Genomic DNA, 18,488 nt, shown 5'->3' on the forward strand with positions numbered 1-18,488 from the left:
ACTTCTTAATTATTTTTACCTTGGCTGGATGTCCAAGAACCAAAATTCTACTGCTGAAGGGCAGGAATACAAGTTTAGAGTTCTGCTTGGCTTCAGGATAGGCTTCTTTTCCAGGCCAGAATGGATGATAGAGAAAGAAAGACTATTTAGTAGTACGTACTTAACATTTCTACTGTGTTTTTTTTAAGGGAAACTTAAATGACCTAGGAAAGCTTTTAATGCAAGGATCCTTTAGTGTGTGGACTGATCATAAGAAGGGTCACTCAAAAGTGAAAGATCTGGCACGGTTCAAGCCAATGCAAAGGCACCTCTTTCTCCATGAGAAGGCCATCTTATTCTGTAAGAAGAGAGAAGAAAATGGAGAAGGATATGAAAAAGCACCTTCGTACAGCTATAAGCATTCCTTAGACGTAAGATTTTTTTAATGTTCTAACACGTGGAGTGAAATTTATGGTTTGGGTGTAGTAGCACAATATATTCCTTTACCTCACTGAATGAATCTCTTTCCTGTAAGAAAAATGTCATGCAACTGTGTGGGTGTGGGTCTGAAATGTTGACATCTACAGAGTTAACTGTTTGACATGGCAATTTCAGTTTTTGTTCAGTTTGATTTACACTGCTTTCTTACTTTCTTTAAAATATGGCTCAGAATTCAGCAAATGATGGCTGTAAATAAGTACCATTGGAATTAGTGGGACTTAAGCTTAGTTTCCATCGTATTGATTGATGTTAAAGTCCTCAGTGGGGTGGAAGCCACAGCAGCTGTGACACTGAGATAACATGAAACGCTCTAGACCATGTATGAGAGTCTGCACTGCACTTCCTCCCCATGCTAGTATTAAACCTCAGGAAACTATGTTAATACTGTTTGCTCCCAGGTTTCTAATGTTATCCAGCTGCATGAGAAGGAGTGGCACTGCAGTGGTTCCAGTGGCACTGGAATAGAAATGCAGATGTCTGTGAAATGCTCTAGAAAACATAGGTTAACAATTGGGTTCTTTCCCTAGTTTTTCTCAAGTACCAATTTCTACCTTTTCCCCCCCTCAGAATTAACTGTGGAAGAGCCAGTTTGGCGTAGTGGTTAAGCACACGGACTCTAATCTGGGAGCGCTGGGTCTGATTCCCCACTCCTCCACTTGCTCCTGCTGGATGACCTTGGGCAAGCCGTAGTTCTGATAAGAGCTGTTCTTGAAAAAGAGCAGTTTCTGTCAAGAGCTCTCTCATCCCCACCCACCTCACAGGGTATCTGTTGTGGGGAGGGGAAGGGAAAGGAGTTTGTAAATCGCCCTGAGAAGGGCGGGGTATAAATCCAATCTCTTCTTCTTCCTCATTATGGAAATGACTATTGGAAATCCTCAGCAATCCATTCCCCGTCTTTTCTTCCATTATGTACAGCTCTCAGACTGATGACTCCACATTCCCAACATACTATAAGTTATCATGCTGTCCAAAGTGGACAGAACAAGAAATTAGGGTTTGTTCTTTTTCATCCAAACCAAGATTGATATCTGCTTTGGAATCCTGGCTTGTAGGCAAGAGAACAGACGAAAGATTGCACAACTAGAGATGGAAGTCTTCACCACACTTTGAGTCACTTATACCAACTCCACTACCTTGGATAAGCAGTTTTTCTGTTTTCCGCCATTATAATCCTTCTTTTGGTCAGCTGACACTACAAGTTCATAGGGAGGGGCAATGTTAAAAGAAACCATAACAAACCCACAGAGAGAGATACCTCTGGATGAAAACATGGAGGTTTTGTTTAGCTGTGTGTCCTGTGTTTTCTAGATGACTGCAGTTGGAATAACAGAGAATGTTAAAGGTGATGCTAAAAAATTTGAAATCTGGTATAATGCAAGGGAAGAAGTTTACATAATTCAGGTAAGTAATATCATTCTTATGCTGTTTTTACTGAAATTATGCAGTGGTGCATTTTTGTTCCCATACATGACATTATGTTATTTTTAGTGAAAATAGAGGCAAATTGTATGCTTTCTGCGCTGTTTTAAACAAGCTATATGCTGCATCTACAGCTGATGTAGTTTACAAATGTAAATGGACCTTCTGTATTGAGGTTTTTCTTCATTTTGGCATCCAAATTGGAAATGGTTTGTTCTGCCAAGCACCCACATGACGTTGCCCCAACTGTCCACTTAACTAGTTTTCCCCTGCTTTGCTCTGATCTTTTCTAAATCTGGTTTGATATGATCTTCTGGGGAAAGATTGCTGTCAAAATATGGTTAGATGCTGTGTGGATGGGAAGTTATGCATTTTTACAAGTCCTGCCCACATCAGTGCCATTTTCCTTGCCTCGGCCCATTGTGGCCACCATTTCCACCACCCCTTGTACATACCTTTGAGAGATTTTTAAAAGAAGGTAATTGTTATAGTGCAATCAAGAGAAATATTTTCAGTTTTTTTTAAAAAAAAGCTTGAAAATGCCATCTGGTGCAGGCAGGCAAGCTCAGGCAGCTGAAGCAAGGAAAGTAGACGGAAAACCACCCAGTATATGTTCCATTGCTATTGTGGGTGTTTTGGCATTGGCTACTCAGAGAATTGTCACTATGTGGAAGCAACCTTGGTTTTGTTAGAAGGCAGTATTTCTTAAAGATGACGGCAAGAGGGCAGTACTGAGCAGTCTATAGAAAGCATTGCAAATGCAAACAGATCAAATATGACCAAATACATAATTGCAAAAACTGCCACTCATTCTCTGCCACCAAATAGGTTTCAGGCCTAAGCCCTATTTTTAACAGGAAACTAAGAATAAAGCCCATGTGCAAACTGCTCGCCTTATAAAAGTGTTAGAACATCCAAACTGCAGTGTCTTTCAGAACAATAAGACATTTTGGTAGCCATGGCAGAGACACAATCTGTGCTTCATTCTAGCCAAAAATAACACCTCTTCTTTCATATCCCAGGATATTGGTTCTTCTGACTGCTTTCCTTTGGCTAGCATTGGCCCCGGTCACATGGAGCATTTGCCTCGCTGAAGGCACAGGAGTCCCGCAGAGTATCCGGGCGCGATCACACAGGAACATCTGGGAGGCGTAGCACTCCCGTGGCAACCCCGTGGCAAGCCGCCGAAGCCGCGCAGTAAAAAACTAGCACACCGCATGTACTAGCAAACGCTTTGCCACGGGCCGCCTATGGAAGCCTCCCGGTGTGATCGCGCCAACACGCAGCTTCCTCCCCCATCGTCCTCTTTGCTGCGGGGAAGCTGCCATCACGTCTGATCGCATAATAGCGCATCAGAATGCGACGGTGCAAATAGCCGCACTTCCCCCCTACGTTTTCTGGCACGTCTGGCCGGGGCCTTAATTTGGCAAGTGTTTGACTGGATTATTTTTCTTCTTTGAGGTAGGCTCAAACCCCCGGAATTAAAGCCACCTGGGTAAATGAAATTAGAAAAGTACTGACCAGTCAACTTCAGGCATGCAGACGTAAGTCTTGTTTTTTCCACCTGTAATAATCGCAAAGTGACTTGGGATCAATTTATACAAAAGTAATTCCTTCCGTTGTGATGTTTCATTAACTTAGTTATTGTTCACAACATGGATGACGTCGTTTTGTCCAGTTTAACAGCAGCACATGTGGATTACTGTGGTATTAATTTGCCATCCGTCCAGAAGGAAAGGAGGGCCTGTTGTTTCTCTTCCAGCACAGACTTCCTATGTCCTTCCCTTCCAAGGGAAAAAGTGGCAGTTATTTTTTTCTTGGAGTGTGTTACTCTGTATCTCCAATTAAGTGTCTCCATCTGGCCAGGGAGGGGACAGGTTTGCTATCTCAATGACATCCCCCCAGCCCACCCCATACACAGTTACTCATTGAAACTATCTGGGAATATTCCTTCCCCTCCTAATCCAGAGATTTATGTCCTAGCCCAAGTATGTGTGTTTGGGGGGTGGAGAGCAATGTTCCCTCTAAGCTGTGGAGTCTGGAATTAAAGTTGTGAGCAGGCGATTTGCCTATTGCATCAATTAGTTTGCTCTGGAGCCATGCTTCCTGAGCAAAGACAAAAATGTGTGAGCCGGAGGCTAAAAAACTGTGAGCTAGCTCACACTAACCAACCCAGCGGTTCAAAAGCACGATGTAACACCAAATGTGCGAGTAGATCAATGGGTACCTACCTTAGATGGTAGGGGGCACCTTCCCCCCATTGAGGGGGGTTCGTGGAGTGGTGACGAGAGGCGAGGCAGCGAGCAGCAGACGGCGGAACAATGGCGACGGAGGACAACATCTTTGAGGGTCCAGACGGTGGTGAAAAAGGCGGAGCCAGGAGGACGCCGGAGCATGGAGGGCGCAGGCGCGGCGGAGCCTCAATGGACGGAGCCGGAAGCCGCACCGGAAGTGCGCCGAGCCCCAGAGAGGCCCGCTGTATCACCACCGGAAAAGATCATGGACAGAAAGAGGTAGAAGCCAGAAGAAGCTGTGCCGATGAGCCGACAAGCCGATCCAGAACGTCCCTCCACTGGGTGCTGTTAGGACAGTCCCCACCCCAGCATATATGTGGCCCTAGGTAAGGGATAATGGTTAACTGTAGCCGCTCAGAGACCCCCTGGGGGGGGGGTTCGAGCAGGGTAGCAAGTTGAAAGTTAAATTAAATAAATAAAATAACTCAGCTTAGAGGGAACACTGGTGGAGAGTCAGGACATTATGAAGGGGAGGACATTGGAATGGGTCTCATGGCAGGCTGCCTGGCAATGACCTGCCTGGTGGACCCACCCCTGGGCCCAGCAGCCGTACTCACCCGGGGGGAGCGGGGTGGGGAGAGCAGGGGCATCATAGCCTCATCAGCCAGGCAGCTTTGGCAGCCTGTCCTAGGGAAGCCCAAAAGGTACGGAGGCAGTGATAGGAAAGCAATGGGTTTCTGGGCCCAGGTGTTTTAAGGGAGGGCATGGCTGTGTAGAACAGGGAACAGAGAAGAGGAGGGTGGAGCTCAGCTCAGGTGTAAAAATTCATATCACACAACAAATTATAATTAAGCTCCCTTAACCATGGGCAGGTATGATGCCTTTAAGTACAAATCTCTCTTAGAAGTTGTACAGTTGCACATTTGTATGACATCCTGAAGTCAGTTATGTCAAACAAAAAATAGCAGATTAGCTAAGTGAAGGCACAAGGGCACAGTTGGTTCTGCCTACAGATGTAATACTGAGGTGCCATAGTTAATATGAAAACAGTTTGTTGTAGTCTGATTGAAACCGTATCATTTGACCTGTCTTCTGTCTGTAGTGACTCCTCAAGCTTGTTGTAAAAGAGAACCAAAGGTTTGTAGTATGGCTAAAGTTCTTTTGAGTGTCTCTCTTCCTTCCTTACAGAAGCCAGCCAGCATAGAGTTCTTGAACATACACACAGTTTACCTCTGCCTCCATCATCTAATGCAAGGTGATTTACTGTCTGTTCTCATATTATTTGGAAGATCTTTATAAAACATACTTTCCTCATTTAGATGCCTTGGCTTGGCTTCTGTTTAAATTATGTAATGGATTTTAACTTACTACATAGGTGAAACAACTTTTAAGTTTCTGCTTGTTTTTAAGTGCAGCATGCTTTAGTTGTTAGGAACAGCAGAAGATGGTGAACCCAACTTTGCTAGTTCTCCTACAGTCTTCAAAGCAGCCACATGTATCAGGTCCACAGTATTATGTTTAGTTTGGCTCTACATACCAGGTAGGAGCTGTGGTGGCTCAAGTGGTTAAGACGCTGAACTGCAGGCTGAGGAAGGTCAGTAGTTCAGCAGTTCGAGACCCAGGTGCTGCATGACAGAGTGAGCTCCCATCTCTAGTTCCAGCTCCGGCCAACCTAGCAGTTCAAAAGCAAGAAATTGCAAGTAGATAAATAGGTACCACTTTGGTGGGAAGGTAACAGCATTCCGTGCGTCTTGGTGTTTAGTCATGCCGGCCACATGACCACGGAAACGTCTTCGGACAGCGCTGGCTCTTCGGCTTTGAAACGGAGATGAGCACCGCGACCTTAGAGTCGGATTCAACTGGCTTTTGAGCGAGGGAACCTTTACCTTTACTTTTTACCAGGTACTACATTTTCTGACCTGAAAGGGTCTTCAGTCCAAAAGTGAGCCAGGGAAATAATGTATTTCAATAAACAGCTGTTTGTATAATTTATAATCTTTGCAGTGTGAATTTTATACACTGGTCAAAATAAAATATGTCATTTCTCTCAAATATAGTTAGGGTGGCACCCCTGAGAGCATTGAAAGCAGGGCAAGGGGAGAAAATGATGTCATACAATGTGTCCACATCACTTCCAGGTAAAAACCGAGATGTGATGTCAGTGCATCATAGGATGTCATTACCACACCCCGCATTGTTCCCACCAGTTCAGACACAAGAGTGGGTGAGAGGGCCAAGCCACCAGGAGACTGTCCATCCAAAGTGGGCAGATTTGTAAGCTTAGATACACTCAGTGTTACTGGATTTTGCTTTAATGTTGTTCTTTAATGTACTCTTGTATTTTTTTTTGTAAACAGTCCTTCAAGAAATCAAGGAAGGAATAGCAAAAGACAGGAAGAAAGAAATGCTGATCCTGTAAGTCCTGATGGTTGCATCACCTCATCATCGCCGAAGTATCCTGAACGGGGCAAAGGTATGTTGGGAATATATTTTAGTTATCCCTTGGCATCAAGTACTGTGAAGTGTCAGAAGCTGTAGTGTGAAATGATAGTTTCTTAATTTGTGGTATCTGTTCTTGTGGAAGATATAACCAGCAACATTTTTTTAAAAACTAAAATTATTTTTTGTTTATGTCTGTCAGATGTATAGCTAACATTATCTAGTTCAATACCTGCTAAAAATTACCTAACTTCTTTATGGAAATGGCCAGGATTTTTCTGCATGAACCTATTTTCCTCTTTGGTTTTCATTTCTAGTTTTCAAGCCCATTTTTAAAATGCAGAAGATTGCAGAAGATACTAAGTGCTTAGATTGTCACGTTAATTTGATCAAATGTCAGTTATTATTTCTTCACAAAAAAACTCCACCCTTCTTCTGTCATGACGTTGGATAACTTCTGTTTACCTTTGTCTTGTGTGTTCTTCCTTTCTTCTCCCATCTTCTTCCTTTTTCTAGAAGATACAATAACTAGTCCTACCTCAGATTGCTCAGCTCTTTCAAAAAAACACTTCACATTGCAAAGCTTTCCTAACCCCAAACCTCAGAAAGGTAAATCTTAGAAATGTAAACTAATTTGTTGTCTAGTCTAGACTGTAGGTGTCACTCACTTTGTATGCATATGTATACGTAAACCATTGCAGAAATACCAGGATTTCCAAGCTCTAAATTGGTTCTTGCTGTCTCAAAGCCTTCTGTAGGCATCCTAGATTTAGAAACCTTGGACATGTTAGTCTCAAAAATATCTTCAATGAATAGTGGATGTAGGGTTGCAAGGTCCCTCCTGGCGACTGGCGGGGTGTGGAGGGGACTTACCAGGAGAAAGAGGAAGGCCACATCGCTAGTGTCACACAGGAAGTGATGTCATCGTGCTGCGATGTCCCTGCAATACTTTGATATATGAACAGAATCTGTATGGAAAAATGACTTCTACCATAAACATTTTGCCCAAATATGAGAGTGTCATCCGAAAGTCACTAGCTTGACAACGTCACTAGCGTGATGGTGTCACTTCCTTTTTGATGCCGGAAACATGGCCTGGGTCTTCCTATTTCACTGCCAGGCAGCTGATCAGCAGTGAGGGCCAGGCTCTGGTGGCAGAGAACCCCCACCTCCACCAAGGGGGGGACTGGCAACCCTAAGTGGATGCCATTCTATTCCATTCTTGTCATTGCTTCTACCTTGAACATAGTTGTTTACTTCCAGAAAACATTTTAGAAGTTATGTTTATTACAATATTGCAACACTGAATTATTTTTATTCAAAAAGTCCTATCTGCAAAATATGACCTTCCTAAGCCCTAAGTTGGGGAGAATTCTTGTTTTCTAAAACATGGCGGAGTTTTGCTCTGAAAACTGAGAGCTATTTTTTAAAATTCATTTTCCTTGTCTATGACTATGTATGAATGCATTTTTAACATATATCCCCACTTTGGTCGGCTTTAAAATATGCTTTCAAAATGTTTTTTGTTGCATGTTACCAATGCTGCTATTGCTGTGCTTTGTGAATGCATTCTCCCCCGTATGGTTCCATGTTCATAGTTTATATGAACTGTACAGGGTTATGCAAATGTGAGTTTTCATTCATAGTGAATGAGGAAGACACATTTGAAGCAACCCATTTACCATCTCGGAGCCATCACCACTACAATATGTGCATCAGCTTCCCTGTGCATTTTTGGTGCTCATTTCTATAATATGTCTTTTGAACAACCTTGATTACTTTTTAAGGCTTGGGGGGGGGGGGTTCTGGACAAACCACAGATTGTTGCAGCCAGATATTTAGTATTCACATAGTATAAGTACTAATATTCCATGCTTGACCTGACAGAAGCAGTCCCCTACAGCTAAAAGCCAGCCTCAGCCAATAATCCTTCTTCCAGGACCAGGTGTAGGGTTTAATTTTGTATGGGGCATAAATATTTAAATTAAATAGAAGATGCTTTTCACATGGCAGATTGCGCCACTACTTGTTTCTATTTCCCAGCACACACCCAGACATGACTTGCATGCGATCCACATATTCTTTCTCTTTCTGATTCTTCAATTTCCCTTTTTCTGTCTTTTTGCCTATTCATCCTATTGCAGCTTCTCCTACCAGCCCTGACAAAAATGCTAAACGACATGAAGTAAAGAGTGATCCAACTCCTTTGGGTTTGAAAGGTAGAGTGGAACCTACTTTTCATATTCCATACATATTAGGGCCTTGTTGTAATGAATTAACTCTATCACCAATCTCTTTTCTCCCCTCCAAGTATTCTCACTACTGCTACTGTGTGGAAGTTTAATACCCCTTTATAATCCGTCTCTGAGTAAACTGAAAACCACCATGGATTGCTCTTTCAAAGAAAGCATCTTCCCATTGTCTAGTCTACTCATTACAGTTGCCCCACGGAACCTACTGTAAACGGCAACTGTCTTAATAGGGATAAGATCTTACCAGGCCTCTGACAAATAGCATGAAGAATTCTAATGTCATGTGGATTTGGATATTCTCATTGAATCTGGAGGATGTCCTGATACTTTTTTCCCTCATAATGTGGTATGCCACATCCAATTTATCTTGGAACATGTTCTAAGAAATGTTGTCATCAGAACGACCATCACCTCATTTCATTGTGCCAGTGTCCACTGAGATACTAGTGAACTGGTTTCACTGTTTAAGCATTATATGCATTCTATCCTAATTGACGCTAGAATTCCACATGGTTGAAGAATGTAGGCCACAGATTAACGCTTGAGCTTGGCTTCCTACACCTTTTCTTGAAAGAGCTGAATCAAATAAAGAATGTTACTTAGACAAAGTTGAAACTTTAAAGGCTATATGAGTGTCATGTTATTTTCAGTATATCCTTGCTAATTTCTTTGCTGATTTCACAGGGACAGTTGTAGGTTTCATTGTAACCAACCACATATGAATCCTGTAAGAGCAGAGCTTTTCAATAAAAAGCACATTTCAAATGAAGAGCAAACACTGGGCCCTGTATGAAGTTGTGGGGGAAAAGATTTATGTGGGTAGCTATCAGCATTAAACATTTAGGAAAATGAGACCAGGGATTGGGGGGGGGGCACCTGTCAGTATTAAGACTGAATAATAAGCCTTTGGAAAAAAATGTGTCTACATTTGTCTACATTTTCACAGAAACATAATTGGTCTGGCTGTGTTAGGCAGAAATTTTTGAAACTTTTTTTTGCCTGTGCTGCTTTTCATGTGGAATATTATGAGGTTATGCAGTATCTAGAACAGCTGTGACGTGGGTTGTACAAAATCAGAGGGGCATGGTTGGGGACTGGGAGCTGCAGTGAGGGAGGGAATGATTCTTCTTTGCCGCAGTCTCCAGTGGCACTTTGTAGACAGGGTGCTGCTGGGAGTGGGGAAGGCAGGGAAGATCCAGTTGTGCCTTGCTCTTTCCATTCATAGTACCTAACCTAAGGGTGTTGCATTCGACATGGCATGATGCTGACAGCAAGTGTAAATAGACAACGAAGGTGCAATAAAAATTAAACATGAATTTATTATATAAAACAAAAATTAGGGCCATTGTGTCATTGGAAGCTTAAGCAAATGTCTAAAAAGGGCAAATGACATGAGAAGTACAAAATACAAGATTGTAAACATTTAGTTCAGAGAGGCTCCTTCAGAACTTGCATTTTAGTCTTTGTCAAGCCATTGTTAAAAGGAAGTCAGGCACCTGTTTGAGAAAGAAACAGCCAACAGGGTCCACACAGGTACTGATCTTCGCAGTGGCATACACCTGAAGAGCTCCAAAGGACTTTCTGGTGACAGCCCCTGAACAAAAGATTCAAAGTTTATTTAAACCTTTTTGAAGGTAATGAAAAAAACCCCCTTAGGATTGAATGGGAAAGCTGGCCTGTAGTCAGTAGTAGAAGAAGAAGAGATTGGATTTATACCCCGCCCTTCACTACCCAAAGGTGTCTCAGAGTGGCTTACAAACTCCTTCCCCTTCCCCTCCCTACAACAGACATCCTGTGAGGTAGGTGGGGCTGAGAGAGCTCTTGACAGAAACTGCTCTTTTTCAAGAACAGCTCTTATCAGAGCTACGGCTTGCCCAAGGTCATCCAGCCAGGTGCCAGTGGAGGAGTGGGGAATCAAACCCGGTTCTCCCAGATTAGAGTCTGCACACTTAACCAGTACACCAAACTGGTGTAGGACAAAGAATTGCAGTCCAGCCAACAGCTAATCACATACCGAGGAAGGTAACTTTGAATCAAGCACCTGACACTTAGTTCATTCCATGGAAAGTGCAAAGTGGCCTGGTATAGGAAAGTCCACATAAAATATTTCACAGCGCTCTGGTACAACTTGTAAGTGAGGATGGAAGCCTCCATTGTAAGATGACAAGCACAGAAAGGTCAGGTGTTAGATAAAATTATTTGAAGTAAAAGAAAATGAAGTATTTCAGTGTGTCCCACATAAGATGGGGGGACTTCGGCAGATAGACAAATATCTAGTCAGGGTCGGTCTGGTATTTCTAAAATACGGCTAAGAGAGGATAGGTTTATGATACCCATACAGTTGGTTATGTCCAATGGGAATAAGGCTTTTATATTTAATTGAAAATAAATTTTTGAGTCCATTGTAACCTCCCTGAAAAGGCTCATCTGGCAGGGCCGTGTCAATATCCCTTATTACCGGCTTCTTTGATTAATGTGAAGGGGGGGGGGTTGTGCTGATGTGGAAATTGTTTCATTTCTCCCTTTGCAGAAGAACTTTAATTTCATAACACTGTAGTCTGATCTGCCAAGAAGCTTGTGCAATTCTGAAGATCCTTTTTTTGGCTGTTTCTCTGAAATCTTATGTAAAAAACTGAAAATCTGTGACAAGAGGTGTTGCAGCATATAGATAGCAAATATTATGAGAGGTAAGGGAGAGAAAAAAGAATGTTCTGTGTTTAGTAAACAGTGCTGAACAGCTTACTTTGTATTTCACTTTAACTATGATGGGGCTCCCAATTTCACTCTCAGAATGAGGGCAACATCACAGCTACAGTGTAATGCACTGGAGATTTATTATTCAGTTCTTCCACAGATGCCAGTTCTGTTTTAACATGGAACAGGGCCAAGTGGGTCAGCACTACTTACCTTATGCTAGCCGTGCAACGCAGGCAAGGTAATGTATCTCCTCTGGGTCACATGAAGTTCTGCATGGTGTGGTGTGCTTTGCTGTGAATTGTGACCGCTTAAGGGGGTTCCTTTGGCTTTTCCTTGGCATCCGTTAGCCTGACCTGACAGACAATAATATTTGCTTGACTGAACTAGTGAGATAAAATAAAAACCTAGTTTCGTTGTTACATTTTAGATGTAGCTATAAAGCTACAATTTCCCCCCACTTCATTTTTTTGTTATACCTGCAACATAGGGTTTCCACTCTGAAGCTTTCCTTTCTTATTAACTTGTGTCATACTTTGTCAGGGTAGCTTACAGTCTCTTGCCTTTTCACCAATCTGTGAGGTAAATTACAGAAAGAGAGAGAGTTGTCTGAAGTCAACATTGAGCACCTTCATGGCAAAGCAGGGCCATCAAATCCAACGGCAGCTCTCTGTATATCTTAGGTCATACTAGTAGAATGTCTATCAGTATAATAGAGGTGGACAACAAGGGTTTGTAGGTTGCAAGGACTGTGAGTAGGGATGAACTCACTAGTAGGGATGGACACACACCGGCTGACAAACTAAAGTGCGTCATGAATTTTGGGCGGTTTGTGGTTCGCAAAGCAATGTTTGTGAACTGAAGAACCGCTGTGAACTTTCATGAATTTTGATGCTGTTTGTAGTGGTTTGTGAAGAGCAGAAAGCAGGGGTTTAAACCCCTGCTTTTTGCTCTTCACAAAAACAGCTCCCCGCTGCTCAGCTGTTGGGTTTAAATCGCTCCCAGCCATCTCACCCCCTGCTTTCTGCTTGTGCTGCAGAGAGCAGAAAGCAGCGAGCCATTTAAACCAAACAGTTGAGTGGTGGCAAGCAGAAAGCAGGGGGTGAAATGGCTGGGGACCATTGAAACCCCTGCTTTCTGCTCCATGCAGCTTTTCACGTGGAGCAGAAAGCAGTGGCTTAAATGGACCCCCTACTTTCTGCTCCCCATGAAAAGCAGTGGGGAGCAGAAAGCAGGAAGTTAAATGTTAAACAGCTTGTGAACCAATATGAACTAGGTCAGTTCACAAACCGATCTCCCAGATCGTGTGGGTTTGGGTTTTGTGCCCATCCCTACTGACAAAGTAATCTAAAGATTCCCTTCAGTCAAAGCTGAGCCATCCAGTGTCAGGGGTGAGGGTGGCAGAGGTTGCCTTCACCATGACACTGTTCCCAAATGTAGTAATGGTAGGCAGCTATTAAATTTTTATGAGAGAGAATAAAAATATGCATATATTAACACCATGGGGTGGGGCTAAAGCTGCCCCACATTACTTCAGTTTGATGTGAAAAAGGAGGTTGTGTCCCTCTTGGAGTGGTCTTGTCAACTGTAGCCCATTTCCTTTGCTCCAACCAAACCATTTCTTTTCTGTTTACTTCAGGTAAGTTTGATTCTCAAGATGGCTGCAAAGAGAATTTATGATTGTCACAGCATTGATTCATATTCAATATAGTTAAATTAATACAGGGATCAGTGCAATTGGCTTTAAGGGCATCTAACATCTGGTCTAAGCAGCTGGTCTAAATGGACTCAATTTTCATTCAAATGTTGCACATTTAAGTGCCAGCGACTTTTAACATGACTGTATAGTGCAGTGGTGGCGAACCTATGGCACGGGTGCCAGAGGTGGCACTCAGAGCCCTCTCTGTGGGCACGCGTGCCATCGCCCCAGCCGGGCCCAGACCATCATTAAAGTGTCGAATTCTCTGTCAAATAATTTTAAGTAAATGAAAGCATTTGGGATTGCTTTCCTTACTTTGTTTGGATCATCTTAAGTTAATGTATGGGTTGTTTTTTCTAAACTAAAACCTCAGCATTCAGGTTAAATTGCCGTGTTGGCACTTTGCGATAAATAACTGGGTTTTGGGTCGCCATTTGGGCACTCGGTCTCTAAAAGGTTCGCCATCACTGGTATAGTGTTTCAAAACCATATGTGTATAGTGTTCAAAATCTTCATAGAGTCTATGAAGATAGAGTTTGATGCATTGTCTAACCATGGTTTGATGCTGTGTGTCGTGTTTCATGGCCAAGGCAAAAGGCTCAGTGCCAGTAAGTCACGGAAAGGCCTCTGGCATCTGGGTACGGTAGACAGTCCCAACTATAGTCAAGTCCCAGGCAAGAGGTCAAGGGACCAATGTTAGGAATCGATACAAGGCAAGTCCAAGAAGCATAGTCAAGTCCAGGACAAAGGTTGTAGCACAAGGAGCCAGGATATAGAGCAAGTCCAAGAGGCGTAGTCAGGTCCAAAATGAAGGTCAGAGCACAAGAAGTCAGGAAGCAAGACTGATCCATGGAGTCATTGGAAAAGTAGGGAGCTGAAATGAAAGTTGTTGCCAGCAAAGAACTGGCTGTAACCCCACAGTATTTATGGGGCTGTAGCAGCCCCTCCCTGTCCCGGTGTTTCTTGTCCTTTAAAAGGAGCCAGCAGTTTCTCCAGGTGTGAGCACTTACTGCTGCATTCTCTTTTGCCTTTGTCTCTTTTCCCTTTGATGCTCTAACAGTGTAGGTGGGGAGATTCCCTCCTCCTCAGAGGTGGGCTGTAATTCCTGGGAAGCGTTTCTGTGAGTGAACCCCAAACGAGCCTTGGCTTTTGCTTTCCATCTTTCATGACCAGCAGTTCCCATCTGTTCTTCAGCCAACCAGGTGCGCTGTGATGCATGAGCCAGGCAAGCTGTAGTTTACAAAAACCGTAGGTTGCCCAGAAAACATACATAAAAACCTGCAACTCAGTTGTTTCGATCATGTGTCTGAAACAAGTTATTGGGGGGGGGGGATTATTTGTGCTTGCTTGTTAATAATGGAGGACAATTGGTTTATTAAGGCTGGTCTAAAACGTCTCAGTCCTTTGATGCTTCTGAAGAAAATGATGGCTGGTCCAGTGCTGAGGATCCACTTAATTCTTCAGATGCAGAGGAAGAAGGAAGAGGAGAGAAAAAACTGGTAACTATTATTTTTTCCTCTAGTGTCTAGCCACTATGGGGTGGTGGTGGTATTTTTTTGTATTTTTTGTATTTTTTTATATGTGCATGTGTGTGTGTACACTTGGAGGTCATGTCGACCTTTGGTGACTGAGGATATTCAGAGAGGTGGCTGAATAAAGCCTGCTCTTGCCTCTGGTATTCCAAGGAGGTCTCCCATCCAAGTACTTGCCGGAGTTGACCCTGCTTAGCTTCCGAGATCTGAAGAGATCGGGCTTGCCTGAGCTATCCAGGGTCAGGGCCAATGTTCCCTGTAAGCCGTGGAGTCTTGTGAGCAAAAATTCTACTTTGTGAGCTCCTGGCATTAAAGTTGTGAGCAAGCGATCCGGCTACTGTGTAAATTAGTTTGCTCTGGAGCCCTCCTTCCTGAGCTAAGAGAAAAATCTGTGAGCCCGAGGCTAAAAAACAGTGAGCTAGGCTAGCTCACACTAACTCAGCTTAGAGGGAACACTGGTCAGGGCGAGTTTCATATTTTTAATTGTTTGCTGTTTGCTAGTGGATGTGGTGTGTTTGCTGTTTTGTTTATTTCAACACCATATCCAATTTGTAAATTGCTTCAGGCTGTGAATGTATGGGGTATGTCTATTTAAAGTAAATTGGGGGTTTTTTCATGCTGCATGTGCCTCCTAGAACCCCAGTGGCAGATGGGAATTAGTTTATTTGGTAGGGTAGGGCATAAACTAGATTTTTTTAAAAAGCTAATAATATCCTGCAGTGATATTTCCCAAATACTGTTCAGAAGTATGGAAGTTCATACATACGTACACTCTCGTGACCATCATTAATAGGCAGTGGAGTGGGCGGAGCAGAGAGATAACTTATACATTGGTGGGAGAACTGAGTTTTGCGTGTTATTTCATTTTTGTGGGAAGCTGGCCTACCCAGTGACAGGGAGATTTATCAGATTATTATTTATTTAAATTTATATTCCACCCTCCCCCGCAAGCGGGCTCAGGGCAGATCACAGAGCAAAATCAAGACATCATAAACATTTCAATACATATTAAATATGATTTACAAACAATTAAAACAGTGTAAAACAGCATAGATTAAAACAGGTCACACTATTCATATGCATAGATTTCAAGATGGTGCCATTTTCTTCTTCTTAATCTGGGCCACATAGAGATGGTAAACTTCAGCGGGGGGGGGGGATTTTGTTCCCATCACAAAGTTGTACTACCTCTTTACTTCTCAATGGCAGCCCTTCACTTGTATGTCAGAAAGTAAAGAAATAACCCAGCAGGGGAGAAGGGCTAACCCTCCAGTTTATATATAGCTCATAGGTCCAGTCAATTTTTTTCTGTACTGTAGAACACTGTTGAAAGCTGCTCAGAGTTTCACAGCTTCTTCGTGGGCTTTCTTGATTATACTAAAGGAAATGGCATTTGTGTATGTTCTGTGGGCATAATTAAGCCCCCCACCCATGAAGCAGCTTCCATGTCTTGTTTTTAAGGGGAAGTACTCCACATTTAAGAAATCCTGTGGACACTCAGAACTTGTGTCTTCATAGGGGAGAACAGGAAATCCCTATGCATGTGGGAAGAAGGTTTAAGTTGTTCCCAGTGTTAGTAGTTAATGGGACCACTGGGTTGTCTGTTCCTGGTAGAATTAGGGTTAAAGCCCTAAATGGTCAGGGGCCTGCCTACCTGAGGGACCGCCTTTCCCCGTATGTTCCCACAAGAGCACTGCGGTCTGGAACACAACACCGCCTGGCCCTAGGGACGCCAGGTTGGTGGTAACCAGGGCGTTCTCCCTGGTGGCGCAAACACTGTGGAACAAGCTCCCCAATGAGATTAGAGCTCTACGGGACCGCCAGCAGTTCCGTAGAGCCGTGAAAACTGAGCTGTTTCACCAAGCGTTCAAATAAGAACTGACTGCACCAGTTGGGTTGCCCTAGCACTTTACCATAGGATGTTGCCATATTTACTTAGTTTTATTGTATTTGTTGTATTTTATATCTTTTATTCGCTGTTTTAAATTGTATGTTGTTTTAAACTGTTGTAAGCCTCCCTGAGCCACCTCGGCGGGAGGGCGGGGTAGAAATCCAATAAATAAATAAATAATCACAGTAAAAATAATAATTCATTAATCAGTCATTTTTGTTCTAAAAAAATTGTGGTTTCCCACTCTCCCATGTACTTAGACTCCTGGTAAATACACTGTTATAGCTGATTGTGACAAAGGACGTTCTGAAGACCTGATGCTGAAAAGTGGAGACTTAGTTCAACTGATCCATGAAGGAGACGATGGACTTTGGTATGAAGAAGGATCCTAACTCTGATCCCGAACGGTTGTTAAACGTGTGGGGGTGTGTGTGGTAGGATCTTGTACTCCTTCTCCCTCAGTAGTAACCAGCTAGTTTGCAAATTATGGTTAGGATTAGTGACAATATAATTCTTAACCATGCCTATGGATGTTGTAAAAGCATATTTTTTTCATAAGAAAGGGGTACTGTGTGGAGGAAGCAGGTGATCTCGTTCCCCAAGAGGTGAGGCTGCCACTGTCTCTCTAGACTTTCAGGGAGAACTGTTCAAAAGGCCCTTGGACTGACTGGTGCCATTTTCTCTTCTGCTGCATTTTCACCGAGTCCTTGTGTTGTTTTAAAATTCATGTGAACAATCCAGTGGGGGAAGAGGGCTAGACAGGTCTGAAATGCCCTACGCCAGTAATCTCAAAATGTTGTTAAAGATCTGGTGTGAAGTCCATACTGGACTTTCATTATTAATTTAAAATATTATCCATCTCTAAAGACTGCAATAGCTTCCAAATGAGAGGAGGTATGCATAATCATGTTTTGCGGCATACAGTTTAAGAGCAAAATTTCTGCTTCTTAGGTATATTAAGAATCTGAGCACAAGTAAAGAAGGCTGGTTCCCAGTTAATAGTCTTTTGTTGCTTCTTGGCAACTCAAAATCTGCTGTGTCTCTGAGCAGCTCAGGTAAGTTGTAAATACTTTAACTTAGGCTGTTTCCACTTGGACGTTTTATTGCAGTTTGGTATCCAAACCAGAGCAGGTTTTGTTGCTGTTGTTTGGGGTGGTGGGAGAGAATCTACAGGATGATATCCCCAGTCATCCACTTTATTTTGCCCTACTTTGTTGCAAGTTTTCCAAAACCTGGTTTGATATGATCTTTTAGGAAAGATTATGGTTTTTGTGTATTTGTGTGCCATGTGAATGGAAAGGCATGCATTTTTGCAGGCCCTGCCCATATCAGAACCATTTTCCTTGCCTCAGCCCTTGGCTCATTTTGCCATTTCTCCCCTACCACTAGATGACTTTTTCAGGCTTCTTTTTAAAAATGGCAGTTGACATATTATTATATCATTATAGCAATATTTCGACTAGCTCCTGTGAATCCCAAATTTCCATTTAAAAAAACAACATCTGTATCCCTTTTCATTGTGAAGATATAAGGGAACTCAGCATAACTCTGCAATCACAAGGCCCTGAGACACCTTTTTTTAGAATGAAAGCTAAGGACTCAGAGGAGTTAGTAGATAGATTTTTATAACATTATCATGCTATGGAAATATGCCATTTTTAAAAAGACCATGAACATATCCTCTGATAGTAGTGGTAAGGAATGGTGACAGCAAAAATCTGAGGCAAGAACAGTGTGGGAAAGCTGCTGGGTGGATGCTCTGCAGTAGCAATGTAAAGACTTGTCACCATGCGGAAACAGCCTTTGATTAGCTTGTGAAAGAGTCCAAAGAACTGTAGTTCAAAAATT

General features: G+C 42.8%; 1 protein-coding gene across 1 annotated transcript in view; it reads left to right on the forward strand.

Annotated features, from left to right (window-relative positions):
* MCF2L (MCF.2 cell line derived transforming sequence like) overlaps positions 1-18,488 on the forward strand; it is an 83,023-nt gene that overhangs the window by 64,399 nt on the left and 136 nt on the right. Inside the window, exons 23-30 of the mRNA XM_015411753.1 lie at positions 189-410; positions 1,789-1,881; positions 3,365-3,443; positions 5,322-5,388; positions 6,491-6,606; positions 14,598-14,716; positions 16,901-17,013; positions 17,592-17,693. Coding sequence (XP_015267239.1) covers positions 189-410; positions 1,789-1,881; positions 3,365-3,443; positions 5,322-5,388; positions 6,491-6,606; positions 14,598-14,716; positions 16,901-17,013; positions 17,592-17,693 — 911 coding nt within the window. The remainder of the gene's footprint in view (positions 1-188; positions 411-1,788; positions 1,882-3,364; positions 3,444-5,321; positions 5,389-6,490; positions 6,607-14,597; positions 14,717-16,900; positions 17,014-17,591; positions 17,694-18,488) is intronic.

This window comes from Gekko japonicus, unplaced genomic scaffold (assembly GCF_001447785.1).
Source record: "Gekko japonicus isolate JY-2015 unplaced genomic scaffold, Gekko_japonicus_V1.1 scaffold247, whole genome shotgun sequence".
NCBI classification, from domain to species: domain Eukaryota; kingdom Metazoa; phylum Chordata; class Lepidosauria; order Squamata; family Gekkonidae; genus Gekko; species Gekko japonicus.